The sequence below is a fragment of the Euprymna scolopes genome, chromosome 34 (genome assembly GCF_053919585.1).
Source record: "Euprymna scolopes isolate OS-2025 chromosome 34, ASM5391958v1, whole genome shotgun sequence".
Classification (NCBI taxonomy): Eukaryota; Metazoa; Mollusca; class Cephalopoda; order Sepiida; family Sepiolidae; genus Euprymna; species Euprymna scolopes.
Window position 1 is genome coordinate 39,023,369 of NC_136515.1, and position 16,089 is coordinate 39,039,457.

General features: G+C 34.9%; 1 protein-coding gene across 3 annotated transcripts in view; it reads left to right on the top strand.

Annotated features, from left to right (window-relative positions):
• Nucleotides 1-1,561: 1,561 nt before the first annotated feature.
• LOC145259189 (uncharacterized) overlaps nucleotides 1,562-16,089 on the top strand; it is a 33,520-nt gene continuing 18,992 nt past the window's right edge. The window contains exons 1-3 of one of the 3 annotated variants that reach the window (XM_080116965.1): nucleotides 1,583-1,719; nucleotides 4,930-4,978; nucleotides 8,462-8,518. In XM_080116965.1, coding sequence (XP_079973091.1) covers nucleotides 4,961-4,978; nucleotides 8,462-8,518 — 75 coding nt within the window. In that variant the 5' untranslated portion in view covers nucleotides 1,583-1,719; nucleotides 4,930-4,960. Of the gene's footprint in view, nucleotides 1,720-4,552; nucleotides 4,639-4,929; nucleotides 4,979-8,461; nucleotides 8,519-16,089 lie in introns of those variants that run through there. The other 2 variants (XM_080116964.1, XM_080116966.1) reach the window with 2 other exon arrangements.

A 16,089-nucleotide genomic window follows, 5' to 3' on the forward strand; every position in this document is an offset into this window, starting at 1 on the left:
TGGGGTCGCTGACAACGAATCTGATATTCAAGCCCGTCGCAAAATTACTGTTTGCATGAATGCATGGTATTAACACCTAAACCCTGGTACAACGCTCGAGCGCATAAACGAATTAACATTAGGTCAACCTCCACACTTTTCTTTAAAGTGATGACAAGTACTTTTCCTGATATTAATGCGTTTATTATCCAGTGCTGCGTGTTGTTTTCACTGGTCGCCATGTGTTGTTTTTGCGTGCGCGAAAACAACACATGGCGACCAGTGTAAACAACACGCACGCATTAATATTAGGAAAAGTACTTGTTGACGAGCGACGACCAATGTAAATTTGTGTATGCTACTGCGCGCTCGTGCGTAGTCCAAGCGTTCAGGGGTTAATACCATGCAAACGGTAAATTTACAACGACAACAACAGCGACCCCAAAACCCCTAAGAAAACAACAACAAAAAAAAAAAAACAGAACAAAAGTAAACACTACTGTGTCTTTTTTTTTTTTAACATATTCATAACAAGTACAGATTAGTTAAAAATTAATACACGCTTATTATTATTGACGCGATAATCTCGTTTCGCTTAAATGTGCGTTCCGTTCCATTTTCATTTTTTACATTCGTTATCGTTCACAGTCGCTCGCTATCTTATGGACATCTCAAGTCAACCTTGCCAAATATAAATAAATATTTCATAAAGATGTATTTTTATGAGTATTATAATATAATACTAAAAACTAACACAAAACAGTGAAAAAAAAACAAACAAAAAAAACCTGAAACAATAGCGTTTTATTTGCTCACACCGAGTCGGCGAGTCAGTAGTCACCTAATCTTCCATTACGCTTTTTTTTACTTTTTCTATATGTTTTACATATGACTAAAAACCGTTTTAGAATACTTCGATAACTGATAGTCGCCCGAGGCGCCCGTACTTGGAAATGTCGATGGGACCGTCCGGGCATTTTTGTAGGCCAGAGTGTACTTTTGACTCGTATTTTGTTATTATTTTAATATTTCTCTAATTTTGAAAATAAAAAAAGCAAAAAAACAACATTTTTTTACAAAAATGTTTAACGCAAAAACAAAACAAACAGCATGCGCATGGTCGAAAACTCGATTCTTTTTTTGTTTTTGAATCCTCCAAAATCTAGTGTAAATAACTAAATATAATTCTAATTTTATTTTATGCACATCTGTTATTGTATTTTACAAATTCTTAGGAAAAGATCACTTGTCCGAACATTATTGTATTTTCTTTAACGAAGATAATATATATATATATATATATTTTTTTTTTTTAAATAGCACACGATAATTTCCACTGGCAAAAACCGGAAGTGGCTTTAAAGAAGTTGCTTCATAATCATCAGGAGCAGCAGCAATTAGACGGACATAAAGTAGACGTACATTTTTAGTAAGACCGCTATTGACCTCTTTCTCTAGCTCTATCTCACACACATAACGCACGCACCTCTCTCTCTCTCATATATATATACAGAGAGAGAGAGAAAGGGAGATAGAAAGAAAGAAAGGGGGAGGGAGGATGAAGTAAACCGCATTTCCTGGAATTTTAACAAACTTTTTATTACTTCCTCGAACACGTGATGTTTTGACGGCGGTTTTGTTTTCCGGGAAAAGCTGCGTCCCTTTTCATTCTATTAAAAACCAAATAAAAACAAAACGATATTAATTCTCATAAACGTCATGAAAGAAGAGAAACACGAGGTTTGTTATTTATTTAAACGTTTCACTTTATAATTTAATCTCTAAATGCCTGTTTATTAATATAATAACAATAAACATAGTTGTCTTGACAGAAACTTACATTTACTTAATTATGAACAATGCTCAAAAGTTCCCGACGGAAAATAATTTAAAACTTATTTTATATATTTTGTCTTTGTGGGCGAAAAAAACCCGTACAATTTCTGTATTAATAAAATGGTGTGTCTGGTGTGATAATTGCGTTTCCCGCCTATATTTAACTTGCACAGTTTTACTTTACCATCATTGTTTTTTTTGTTTTTGTTTTGCTTATTCGATATTATTTTTTGCATCCTAAAATAAAAATGGAGTTTGTTTTACAATACACATGAATACGAAAAAGTGGTAAACAAACAAATATTATCAAAGGCAAGATAAATTACTCTTCTACCTAGCTGAATAAGTTTTTGGTGTTTTTACTTTAAAACGTTTATTTGGTCCGAAAAACAAAAACATTAATTTTGTGTAAGCGCCCTGAGAAGTTTATGTAAACATAAATTATATTAAAAAAATACGGTAAATTTGTCTCCGCGGCATGGACCGTGCAATTTTTTAGATAGACTTTTCAAGTTAAATTCAATTCATTTTTTTTTTGGGGGGGGGGGGTTGTATTACTGTACACATAGATTCAAAAAAGTTGTCAATAAACAAATATATAACAAATAAATGTTATCAAAGGCAAGATAAGTTACTTTTCTATCAAACTGGATATATTTTTTGTGTTTTTATTCAATTTAACATGTTTCTTCAGCTTGAAAAACGTACATTGTTTACCAATGTATTGGAAAATTCAAAATGACGCCCGACTCTCTCTTTAACACGGTAAGTTTGGGAAAAAGTGTTATAAATAATAAACTAGACAAAATACTATTAAGAAACCACCGAATATATGTCAACTTATGTCACGGTAACATATATTGAGCGAATTCTAACAGAATTTGTCTAGTTTATTATTTATAACACTTTTTCCCGAACTTACCGTGTTAAAGAGAGAGTCGGGCGCCATTTTGAATTTTCCAATACATCGGTAAACACTATGCTTTTCGAGCTGAATAAACATGTTAAATTGAATAAAAACACGAAAATTATATCCAGTTTGGTAGAAAAGTAACTTATCTTGCCTTTGATAACATTTATTTGTTATATATTTGTTTTTTGACAACTTTTTCGAATCTGTATACAGTAATACAAACCCGGTGTGCGTGTGTGTATATATATACTAAACTTCAAGGTTTACAGGTGCTTGGATTTTTTTTTTTGGTAAATTTTTAGTTTACGACCGTTCGGCATTCACCTTTAATTTATAGAGGTTTTCGGGTACGCTGAGAACGAATATCGCATTTTTTTTTTTTTTTTTTTTTTGCGCAAACGCAGTTATCCATATTTGAAGACATTCAGTATCCAACGTAATCCTTATTTTTAATGGCGGCCATCTTCTTTTCTAATGGTGAAAAAAACGCCAAAAGAAGCTAAATATGCCACATATACCTGGAATCCCCCCTCCCCACCATCCGCGTTGGCGCAAAAAAGGTAAGGTATATGAAGGGGGAAGGGATAAATTCCAAGAAATCTTGAGCGAAAGGAAAGAACGTAAAGAAAAGACCACAAATTAAAAACAATATTTAAAGTAATATTCATTAAAATAAATTTAAAGGTAAATATTACCTTTCGCTACAACAGAACACCGACCAGTCCGACCACTAATTTGTTTTTTTTTTAGGCATATTCTATGTTACTAGTCACAAATCTGATAATCAAATCCGTCGCAAATTTACGGTTTTAATTGATCTGAAAAAAAAAAAAAAAAAAAAAAGTTTTCACGAGCGATTTACAAAAGCATATTTTATGTTTTTCGTTCTTATTTTATTTTTTTTTTTAGGAGAGAGGGGTATTCAATTATAGAACTTGTGTAGTTCAACAGGTGCTTTGCAGTTTAATTAACCGTTTTTGCATGGAGCCGCCACAACACACCTGTCCCCACCCCACCATGCAAAAACGGTTAATTAAACTGCAGAGGCACCTGTTAAACTACACAAGTTCTATATTTATCCCCCCCCCCCCCAAATAGAATGAAAAACATAAAATATGCTTTTGTAAACCGCTCGGGAAAACTTACTAACAGCAATATTTTTACTTTAAAGGAGGTGAAAACTTTATTTTATGAAAAATATTTGTCATTTAAAATGTCCGCCATGCCCATGCACCTTGTGAAACGCCAAGTGACTACGCGCGTGCACACATTTTAGTAAGAAAGTGAAAAAAATTAATGTAATTAAGAAAGTGAAAAAAAGATTGTCCGTTTCGAAGGGGTGGGGGTGGGGTTACTTCGGCCTTGAAGCCGAAAATTTTTTTTTTTTTTTTTTGTGGTGGTGGGGGGGGGCATGTTTTTGGCTCTTTTTCCCGTTTTTCCTAAATGGGAAACAAGATGACCGCCAACAAAAACAATAGTGATTACGTTAGATACTGTGAATGTCTTCAAATATATATAACTGCGTGTTTGCGAAAAAAAGTAAATGCTATATTCGTTCTCAGCGTACCCAAAAACCTACAAAAGTCGAAGGTGAATGCCGAGGAGTCGGTAAAGTAAAAAAAAAATACCATTTTTTTTTTTTTTGTATTTTCTTACTAGAGTACCCTGCGTACACCCCAACCTTCCCACGTTAAAGCCGTTCTTAACATGCACAGGTTGAGGTGTTGATAGTACGCTCCGTACTCTCGGAAAAAATACCAAAATTCAAAACGCGGCTTGCTTGCTTGGTTCTTCCAAAGCGATGCCACTATTTTTTTTTTTTTTTTTTTCCAAATCCGCTCGGAAAAACTGAATTTGAGATTAAATAAAGATCAATAAAAACTGCTTGAAAACCAAAACAAATAAGCCAGGTATGTATAAAATTAACTTTTATCGGCTACGGCAACATTTATTTCTTTATTCTTATATAGTTGTTTGCTGACTTCTCTGCTAAATTACCCGATCGGCTATTTCTTAGAAATAATCTATCCATCATTTCTTAGAAATGGTTCTTTATGTGAGCATGATTTAGTAAATGCGCAGGTGTTCAATATTAGAGATGTTGATTTTGTATTCGGTGTCAGTATGCCGTGTCTCTTCTATTATCATTGTTCTATTATCCGTTTTTATGGCAACACTGGTTGTAATTATTCTGGCGGAAGGACGAGGTTGCAGGATAGACGCACGGTCAAAATGAATTCATACAAAAAAGTAAGTAATTATGTATATTTTCGTTGCTTGTGCAGATTAGTGATGTGAAAACATTACGAACTTGCGTGTCCTGTCGAAATTATAAATTCCAAAAATTACGAAAAATGATCCAATAGAGAGATTTTTTTTTTTTTTTTTTTTACATTTTCACCCCAAACAAGGCACATTGCCACTTTGTTGTAGGGGGCTACTATCAGGAACATAGGCATCAGGGATACTGTGTAGGGTGTTGGGCAGCAAGCTGTCGGTTCACGTTACACTTGAACTTCTGCATGTCAGTACAGTTGGGGAAGCAGGGACCCAGAAGGGAATTCCAAAGTCTAGCTGTCCTGGGGAAGAAACTACTGGAGTAGAAGGTTCTCTTACATCTAGGGATCTCTACTGTGTAGGGGTGGGATTTAGCTGCTTGCCGAGTGGGCACAAGTGCTTGTAGTTCGTCAGAACATTCACCGTTAAAGTACTTGTAAAACAGGCAGAAGGATGCAACGTTTCGTCGATGGGACAGAGGCTGAAGTTTAGATGCCAGTTCAGGGCCTATCAGATTTGCGACTCTCTTTTGAACCTTATCTAGAAGCGAGAGACTAGTGGCAGATGCACCAGCCCAAATATGACAATACATGGGCGAATGGTGGCCTTATAGAGGTATAGGATACTTTTGGGCGTTAGTATCTTTCTCGCATGGTAGAGAGAACCCACCTTCTCCACAGCGGTCCTGGCAATACTCTCAATGTAATTGTTCCAACTCATGTTTCCTGTGAGCGTTAGGCCAAGGAGTTTAAAAGATGTACTTTCAGATAAAGAGTCATTGGCCATTGCTATTGGTGGTAGGGAAGGTTTCTTGTAATTATTGAAGGAAACGAGTTTAGTCTTGGCAGCATTGAATGTGACCATCCATTTATGTCCCCATTCCACTACAGATCGGAGGTCATCCTCTAGTGTTTCTGCCATTTCTTTAAATATGTGTTCATTTGTTTTCCTGTCGTGTCTCTTATAGAGCATGGTGTCATCAGCATATATACCCATCTCACAATTTTGTCAGGGAGGTCATTTATGAATATTAGGAATAACAGAGGTCCAAGGATAGACTCCTGATGCACTCCCGCATTTATATCATCTTATTTAGATGTATGACCGCCGAGGACAACCTGGATTTTTCTCTTATCTAAGAAGGATTTAATTGTTATGTATTCTTCCAGTGATACCATAGGATGCCATACCCTGTCAAAAGCCTTAGATATATCTAGAGCTACTGATCTACCCTTCTCTGCTTTGTCCAGTGACTGGTATATATGTTCTGAGATTACAGTTAGGATGTCTGCTGTGGACCGGACTTGCCTAAATCCATATTTTTGGTCAGTCAGAAGTTTAGCATCTGTAAGGTGATGGATTAGAGCATGGTTAATTATGGTCTCAAATATATTGAATAGAATTTGTGGTAAATATTACCTTCGACCCTTCTAATTTGGTTTTCTAGTAGTATTCGAGGTCGCTGTCATGAATCTGATAATCAAACCCGTTGCAAATTTACCGTTCGCATGGTATGAACTCCTGGAACTATTTTACGCCATTTCACTGCCTTTGTTTACGCTACGCGCGATCGGTTTCTTACGGAAATGTGTGGATGCGCGTAGTCACCTGACGTTTCACAAGGCGCACGAATACATGGCAGACATTTTAAATGACAAGAAATATTTTTCATAAAAAAAAGAAAGGTAAATATAGGGTTACGTTACAACAGAACACTGACTACTCTAATTTGTTTTTTTAGAGGCAATCGAGGTCGCTGACAACGAATCTGATACTCAAACCTGGGGCAAATTTACCGTTTCCATGGTATTAACCTCTGAATCCATGAACTACTTTCCGCCATTTTTACAGCTTCCATTTACGTGCGCGGCAGAATAACTGACGGTTGTTGAATGTGCCTTCACGTAGAGAATTGCCTTTTCACATGACGTACAAATCTTTTGTGGAACATTTAAAATTATATGTAAAAATAAGAAAAGCACTCCAAGTGGTGGGGGTAATGTTGGAAAGACTTTTTTTTTTTTTTTTTTTTCAGAACAGAATTCCAAAAATTGTTTTTTTCATTGGCAGACAACTTAAAATTCAAAGAAAAAATTTACCGATTAGAATATATTTTAACATTTAAAAATTTTACTTCTTTTTGTTTCAAAACCACCCCCGCCTTCTCCCCCAATGTAAACAGAAAAAGGTGCTTCTGCAGTTTAATTAACTGTTTTTCCGTAAGTAACGCAGCAACAGTTACCGATTAGAACACCATTTAACATTTCTTGGAGAAATGTTGGTGCGTTACTTACGGAAAAATGGTTAATTAAACTGCAGAAGCACCAATGAAGCCACACCATTCTATAATTGAATCCCCCTCCCGCAAAAAAAGAACGAAAAACATAAAAATGTTTGGTGCTTATGTTTTTGTAAACTGCATAAAAACTATGTAAGACAAAAAAGAAAAAAAGTACTGCAGTGTATTTTTTTTAAATTTTGTTTTAGACAATTTTTTTCTTTGAATTTTAAATTGTCCGCCATCTTTAATAGTTGAGTCATTTAAACTAACTTTAAAATTCTTAACAAATATTCATTTGATTAAAAGATTGCAAGTTTTAGAAGCTGTTTTACATCCAATAATTTTATAAATAGACTAAAACATTACCATGAGAATTTAGTTCAATTAATAATTTAATGGCCTAACAATACTGTAATAATTACATTAAACTGTCAAAAATCAATTAAGAAAATAATTTGGAAAAAAACTCAAAGGAAACAAAATTGCATAAAAAAAGCATGCTTGTATAGTCTGAGATTTCAAATAAATTTTAGGTGAAAACACTATTACATGCTTACATATCATACCAAAATTAGTAAAACAATTCTAAAAATTACAAAAAATGCTTAGAAAAATAATTACAAGTAAAAATAAAATGACAAAATATGGTAAAACTGCAATATAGTTAACGGCCGAGAAATAATTAAAAAAAAATACAATAAATAACTGGACTTAATACTCTGACTTAGGGTTAATGGTAGGACAAGTCATTTTTCTTACTATTTTTTCTATTTTTTACTATTTCCGATTCTCAAACCACCCTAGTGGCAACCAGTAAAAAAAAATAAGGATGAAACATTAACACTTCAATGCGAACTTGTCACTCCTAGATGTTTTTTTTTTTTTTTTAACAACTATATTTTTGTAAAATATCTGCTAGAATTAAAATAAATAAAACAAAAATGTGTAATATGTTCACAGAATATACTTTTTTAGGAAATAAAGTTTTATATTATTAAAGTTAGTACTGAAAAACAATAATATAGCTGATGCTTAATAAGTTTATTATGTATTAATATATTAAATATCTAAAAATCGTCTTTATATAAGAATTAACAAATGATTCTTTTTTTACATGATTTTTAATGGAAAAATTTCATTGTATTTTAATTCTATAAATTTTCTGTTTCCTTTAGGTACAAGGAAATGTATATTCCTGTCATGTGTCACCATTACCTATCAAGATGAAAGAGGTATTTGAAAAGATTTTCATGGTTTTTCTTTTAATTTTTTTGGTTTTGTTTTACTTGTGTGATACTGTCGACGCCACCCTCCCCTCCCCTTTAAAATGTTTGGAAGAAAACAGGAAAAAGTATAACAAAAAGGTAATAAGTTTATCAGGAAAAACAAAGGTATAGGAAATAGGGTTGGTGGAAAGACAATGGAGAAGAAGTTGTTCACCAAAGAAGACAAAAAACCTTGAGATCAATATGTGGGGATAATTGGGACAGAGAAGGTCAATATGGTTACAGTTAATATACGGTCACTTTTAGGAGTTGCAATGAGTTTTGCGACAGTTTACAGCAATTAGGAACAGTTAGAGAACATTCTGTTCATGACAATTTTGTTTTTTTTCTTTTCCTTGAAGGTCATCACTTATCAAGGCCCAGAGACCACTCAAGGATAAGTTGACGACAGTTACAAGTTGAGGACAGTATTCAGTTTGGAACAGTTAGTGCTTTAGAGGTCTCATGAGAGAAATTGGAGTCGAAGGCCCGGTTGTGACTTGGAGGAGATGGAGAAATGAATTGATCAACCGACTGACAAACATGGCTTGGTAGAAGATGTAGATGGGGATCTTAGTGGTCAGAGGGTCAGTGGTGTCACACACATGCACCCAGAGTGCAATTGATTTTTGCAGAATGTGTCAGTTTTATTATTGAATTAGTTTAGAATTCTTTTGCAGATAAATAAATTGTATAATTTTTTTTATTTAGTTATTTGGACTATTATCCTCATCTTTTAGTCGTTGTATTCATGACGTTTCGGACAATTATTCCTCTGGCCCTCATCAGGTTAACCACAACGGGATAGGAATGTCGAATCCTCCAACTACATTCACAACAGTTGCTGCCTTCAATAGCTGTTGTCATCTCACCACAGTTTGATCAACTAATCCTCTGACTGGCTTTGGGTGGGATCGAAACCGCTACCTCTAGCTGAATGCTTACCTGGAATTGTAGATATTCTGCATCTCTATCCGCTGCACCACAGGCCCCAAAGGGCAATCAAGGTTGGATTTTTTGATTTTTGTTTGTATTTTATTTTTATACTTATAATCCCGTGTCCACTCCACTCGACAGCTGCCAATGTGAGAGACAACAACACCGCCAGAAGAGAAGATAAAGGAGAAAAAGATAATAAAAACAATGTTGGGATCAACGGTTGTTGAGTTGAGGACATGTGGTATCATAGTTGTACTTGCTTTGACATTCAGTTGCGAGAGTTCTATTCAGAGAATTTACTGTATCCCGAACAGTTGCTTACCAAGTACAATCGTCTACTGTTGTAGCAGATACAAATGTTGGCCAATCACAGTTCCAACAACAAAGCCTATAAAGACAAGGGCCCAGGATCAGATCGGTCTAATGTTTCACTGTTCTGAATCAGGTTTTCAGCTGACCTCCACATCATTTTTTTCAACCCTGAGGAGGAGCTGGTTCGATGATTTTGTGGATGAAATCTATGACGACTAAGAACATGATCAAACCAGCAAAGACGTCTCAAAAGGAAAGCTGCAGAGGATATCGTGCAATGAGAACAATGACATTTGAGATGAACTGTTGCTAATGAACACGAAGGATGCGATGCAAGCAGCTGATTGAACACCTTAGGTTTTTGTAGGTTGCTTGCTCTCATTGGCTAGATTTCACAGCTGTACAATATATAGGTGCGTATTTGAGTACCAAAGCCAAGATTTAAGCAGTTTTGTTTTACGACATATCTACCCTTTTTTCTTATTTAATATTGAATCCATTTTTGAGGAAAAATAATTTTTTTTTCTTCAAATTCTTAATATTTTAAAATATTTATTCACACTGCAAATGTATATTTATTATACGAATGGTTTATAACTTTGTATTGTAAGCATATGTTTTTAAGGAATTAAAAAAAAAAAAGTGTTACTGAAACTTTGTACATGATATATTTTTATCTGGTAACACTATTTAATACGATGACATATTTACCACTAGATCTTTATTGCATCTCTAATGGCACTGTTTTCAATACTGTTTAAGAAAAAATGTGTTTGTCACTAGAACTTCATTATGTTGTATACTTTTCTCCAACTATACTGTTTTCAATAATGATCTCTAACACTCAATGTTTTTAGTCCTTCAAGTGATAGAATGTCTTCTGTTGGTTTCCATTCAGCTCGTTCTTTTATGAATAGCAATGCATGCCACGCACACATGGTCGATATGTATTCTTTTATGAATAGCAATGCATGCCACGCACACATGGTCGATATGTATAAATACTCTTGTCCCAGCATGTACGCGTTCTTTCTCACATCAAGCCTCTACACATTAGGAAAAGATGAACTTTGTTTGCAATAAATTAACTCTTCGCTATTTCCACTGTTTTGATCCAGGTTCTGACTCATTCCGTCTGCCACACTTTTGTGATAGATCTTATTTAATCCATAAGACCTTGATACATCTTATCACTTATCCGGATGGATATCCAGATAAAGCAACACTACAATCCTAAAAGGTTTTTAATAGGAATTTTATGCAGGATTGCGGAGTCGGATGGTGAAAATCTGACTCTGACTCCTTGAATTCCTAGAATGCCAAATCGGACTCCAACTCCTTTGATATCTTAGACTCTGACTCCCAACTCCTTGATACCTATGTGGAAATCTGTTCTGCAGATCCATATACCAGCCTCGCACACCTATTCAGCATTTTATAATTACTTTTCATGTATATTATTTTTGATGCTTAACATTCACTTGTATGATAAATATTCACTCACGTATACACTTAACCAGCTTTATTTACTAGCATTTCAGCCCGGCATTGCCCGGGTGTTTGGATCTGTATGTTGAGCAAAAAAAAAAAAAGAGTAGTAGGAAGGCAGGCTCGAACCCGTACCGAAAAGGAGGGAAAGAATGGCAAAAAAAAACCTGACGTCTTTGCTGTTACGCCCACCGCAAAACCGGAAGTGACGTAGGTTAAAATTAAGGCTAGATAATCGAAAGGAGAGGATGACTTTAAAAAATACCCCCCTCTCCCGCTGTAGAAAACTGCCCAGTTGAAGGTGAAGAAATTAATGTTTTTAGCAAATTTTTCGATATTTGTCGTCTGAAAGGTCGAACTTCAAAACGATACTGATTTTGGTAAAATCCATCGCCTCTGTCAAAAGTTTTAGGCAGACATGCAAACATACATACATAGATTTCCATATTGGTAACTAAAACTTTTGACCCAAACCGATGAAAAAACTTGCACTATCTCTGAATACCCTTTATGTAAAATTTCAAATGTTTAGACCAAAACTTGTCTGAGTATTCGGTAGAGACCGCAGAGGTCAAATTTTTAAAAACTTTGACCCCTATTATGACCCCTTAAGGTTTATTGTTTTGGGCGGAAATTAAGTTAAGATAGATCCATGTCCAAGGAGCCTATATCTAAAATTTCAAATGTTTATACCCCAAATTGTCGGAGGAGTTTGGCAGAGTTCTCAAAGGTCAAATCGTTGAACTTTGACCCCTTAACAGTCAAATTTCTGGCCAAAAACCGATCAAAGATTTTCCCAAATCTCAGTAGCCTGTATATTAAATTTCGAGTTTGTAGACTTATACTTGACAGTTATTATGTAGGGAAATGTACATACACACAGACACTTTGACTTTTATATATATAGAGATAAATAGATTGAATGCAATATATAGTAATGATTTAAAAAGTATATGCAAAAAAGACTCATGCGCCACCACCGAGAATCAAAACCAAAACGTTCAGCTTACGATTTATTTTGCCTCTGCCGTCAATGACTGGGCTATGAAAACATCTTTACTGCAATGCTAAAAACATGAACCAAAAGCTACTACGTTATGCATTTGTAATGCCGGCATTCAACCTTCACCTGGCAAATTTCATTTTTTAAAATAATTTTCACACTTTTGCACCGATTTTTCCGGGCTAAAACCCAAATATAAAGTTTTGCATGGATTCAAATACCTTATATATGAAGTTTCATGTCTGTAGACCAAAAACTCTAGGAGGAGTTTGGTAGGCAAAATTTGTTAAACAAATATATATACGTATGCATAAATATATATGAAAACAATTGTGTTTACTATAAACGTTTTAAGCAAATATTATGCAAGTATAAATCATGTACAATATCTGCATGAATATAATTACATGTAATAGTTTACTAAAGATGATTATCCCATTAGAAAACCGAATCAACTTATAGGGAATTAATTAAAATGAATGTTTTTTTTATTTTTTTATTTATTCTTTTTACATAGGCATCACCACTTATCAAGGCCAAGAGGCCACTCTAGGATAAGGGTTAAAGAGTGTACAGTAGACATTGGACAATATAATAATCATTAGTAATGAAAATTTGGTAAATTTGATAACTTATATAGAACGGCTGATCAAGAACTTATTTACGTTAGACTTGAACACAACCATATTGCAGTCAGCCGGAAAGCAGGAAAATGGAAGACAATTCCACAGGCGTGCAGTTCTAAGAAAGAAGCTTTGTTCATGGAATCTACGTTTCGGTTTAGGCACAGATAAAGAGTGGGGGAAATTATTGTTAGTGTTTTCAGCTAGAGGAATGTTTCTTGTGAAAGTTTGGCAAGGGGGGGGGACCACAGATTGGAGCTCAGTTGAACACTTTCCATGAAAATAACGATACATCAGAGACAAACTTGCAACATCTCTTCTGTGAGATAGAGGTTGCAAGGAAGAGAAAAGGACATCTCCTACGACGCTATGAAGTCTATTTTGAACTCTATCAAGGCAGGACAAGTCCTTTCTAGCAGCTCCTGCCCAGATGTGGCAACAATATTCCATCCTTGGACGTACCTGGCTCTTATATAGATAGAGAATAGCATCAGCAGTGAGATATTTACCGGATCAATAGAAAGATCCCACCATTTTTCCAGCGGCCTTGGCAACAGATTTGATGTACGTGTTCCATTTAAGATCAGGAGTAAAGGTCAAGCCCAGAAGCTTGTCAAAACTTGAGGCCTCCTGAAGACGAGAGCCATTCATTTTAATTGATGCTAGATGTGGATCAGAATGTTGATGATGTAAAGAGAGAAGCTTGGTTTTAGATGCATTAAAAGTAACCAGCCACTCCTTACCCCATTGTACTACGTGCTCAAGATCAGAGGAGAGAATTGGAGAGAACTTGGTCTTAGATGTGGTACCATAAATGGTAGTGTCGTCAGCATAAATGTCTACAAATGATGTAAGGATGTGATTTGGAAGATCATTAATGTAGATCAGGAAAAGAGTTGGGCCCAGGATGGACCCCTGAGGGACACCGGCATTAATACTGTGGGCTTCTGATTTTTGCCCCTCAACTACTACTCTTAAGAACCTATCAGAAAGAAATGATTTAATAATTGAGAAGACATTTCCAGCTATACCATAGCTAGAGATCTTATGAAGTAAACCATTATGCCATACCCTATCAAAGGCCTTAGATATGTCAAGAGCAGTTGCCCTAGAAAGGTTGCCTCCGTCGAGAGATTTGCTAATCCTATGAGATATAACTGTAAGCACATCTGCTGTAGATCTAGCAGAACGGAAACCATATTGAGTGTCATTAAGAAGGTTATTTTTGTTGAGATGGTTGATTACTTTGGTATTTAACACAGATTCCAGCAACTTATTCATGACGCACAGGAGACTTATTGGCCTGTACTGAGAGGGAGTTGAGCGATCACCTGAATTCTTAAATACAGGGCGTACTGATGAAATTTTCCAGGGTGATGGGAAGCTATTCTCCTTAAGACAACGTTTAAACAATTTTGTAAGTATGGGCGCTAGTTCAGGTTGAAGTTTTTTGAGTACTATAATTGGAATACCATCAGGGCCAGTTGCTTTATGTTTTCTCAATTATTAAACGATTTCTCTCTGATAGGCTCAGAAGAGTAGTGGTTGATGGTCAGAAATCAGAAGCTCACAGCATTAATGCCGGAGTCCCTCATAGGCCCATCTTGAGCCCAACTCTCTTATCAATGATCTTCCAAATCACATCCTAAGATCATTGGAAGATTTATACTGATGACATTACCATCTATGTCAACACATCAAAAGCCGTAAATGACAAAGTTCTCTCTGATCTCGAGCGCGTGGTTCAGTGGGGGAAGATGTGGCTGGTTACCTTTAATGCATCCAAAACCAAACTCCTATCCTTACATCATCAACGCTCTGATCCCCATCTGGCATCAATTGTGATGGATGGCTCTCGTCTGGGTGAGGCCCTGTGTTTTGACAAACTTCTGGGTTTGACCTTTACTCCTGATCTGAAATGAAACGCGTACATCAAGTCTGTTGCCAAGGTCGCTGGAAAGATGGTGGGATCCTTCTACCGCTCCAGAAGATATCTCACTATTGATGCAATTCTCTAACTATATAAAAGCCAAGTACGTCCAAGGATGGAATACTGTTGCCATATCTGGGAAGGAGCTGCTAAAAACAGCCTATCCTGCCTTGACAGAGTACAAAATAGACTTCATGGCTTAGTGGGGGATGCCCTAGCAGTATCAGAATTTTTGTAGGAATTTTTGACACCCCTAACACGAAACTGCGAATACAATATAAAAATCTCGTAATTTCTCTGTTAAAAGTGGGTTATTTATTTTCTTTATGGATTATACTTCCAAAATAAACTATTACAGTTGTTTTAAAAGTAATAGAAATATTTTTTTTTTTTTTTTTTTTTAAACAGTAATGAATTTTCCGAACTCAATATTTTTCAATTTTTAAACTTTAAAAATCTATCAAAATTTTTCTATTGATTCTATTTTTACGATATTTTCAGGGTCAATGTGAAATTTTATGTTCTTTCCAATAAACTGAATATAATATTTTAGACAAACGTTTTTTTTTAAATTCACGCCCCCCCCCCAAGTGTCACCCATTTTGAAATGTCTATTAAAAAGTAAATAATTAATTTATGTCGGAGTTTTATATATCACAAATTGAAGAGAAAAGGTCAATAAATAATATATTCAAATTTAAAACAAAAAAAATCGCTTTTTTAGAAATTTACCTGTAAAGTCCAAAGTTTAAAACCTTATTTTATAAGAACACATTGTTTTTTTTTTGTCTTTTTTTTTTTTTTTTTTTAATGAAACCTTGGTCCTTGCTCCTTTAATTGAAAAAATAATTAGGGCTTGAATTACATTTTTCGAGGAGTTATAAGCTTGGAAAGACAGGGGGTCGAATAATTCACGCCTCTCATTTTGAAATGTCTATTAAAAAGTAAATAATTAATTATGTCGGGGAGTTTTATATATCACAAATTGAAGAGAAAAGGTCAATAAATAATATATTCAAATTTAAAACAAAAAAAAAAATCGTTTTTTTTAGAAATTTACCTGTAAAGTCCGAAGTTTAAAACCTTTTTTTTTAAAAAAAAAAACACATTGTTTTTTTTTTTGTTTTTTTTTTTAAATAAAACCTTGGTCCTTGCTCCTTTAATTGAAAAAAAAATTAGGGCTTGAATTACATTTTTCGAGGAGTTATAAGCTTGGAAAGATGGGGTGGAATTATTCACTATT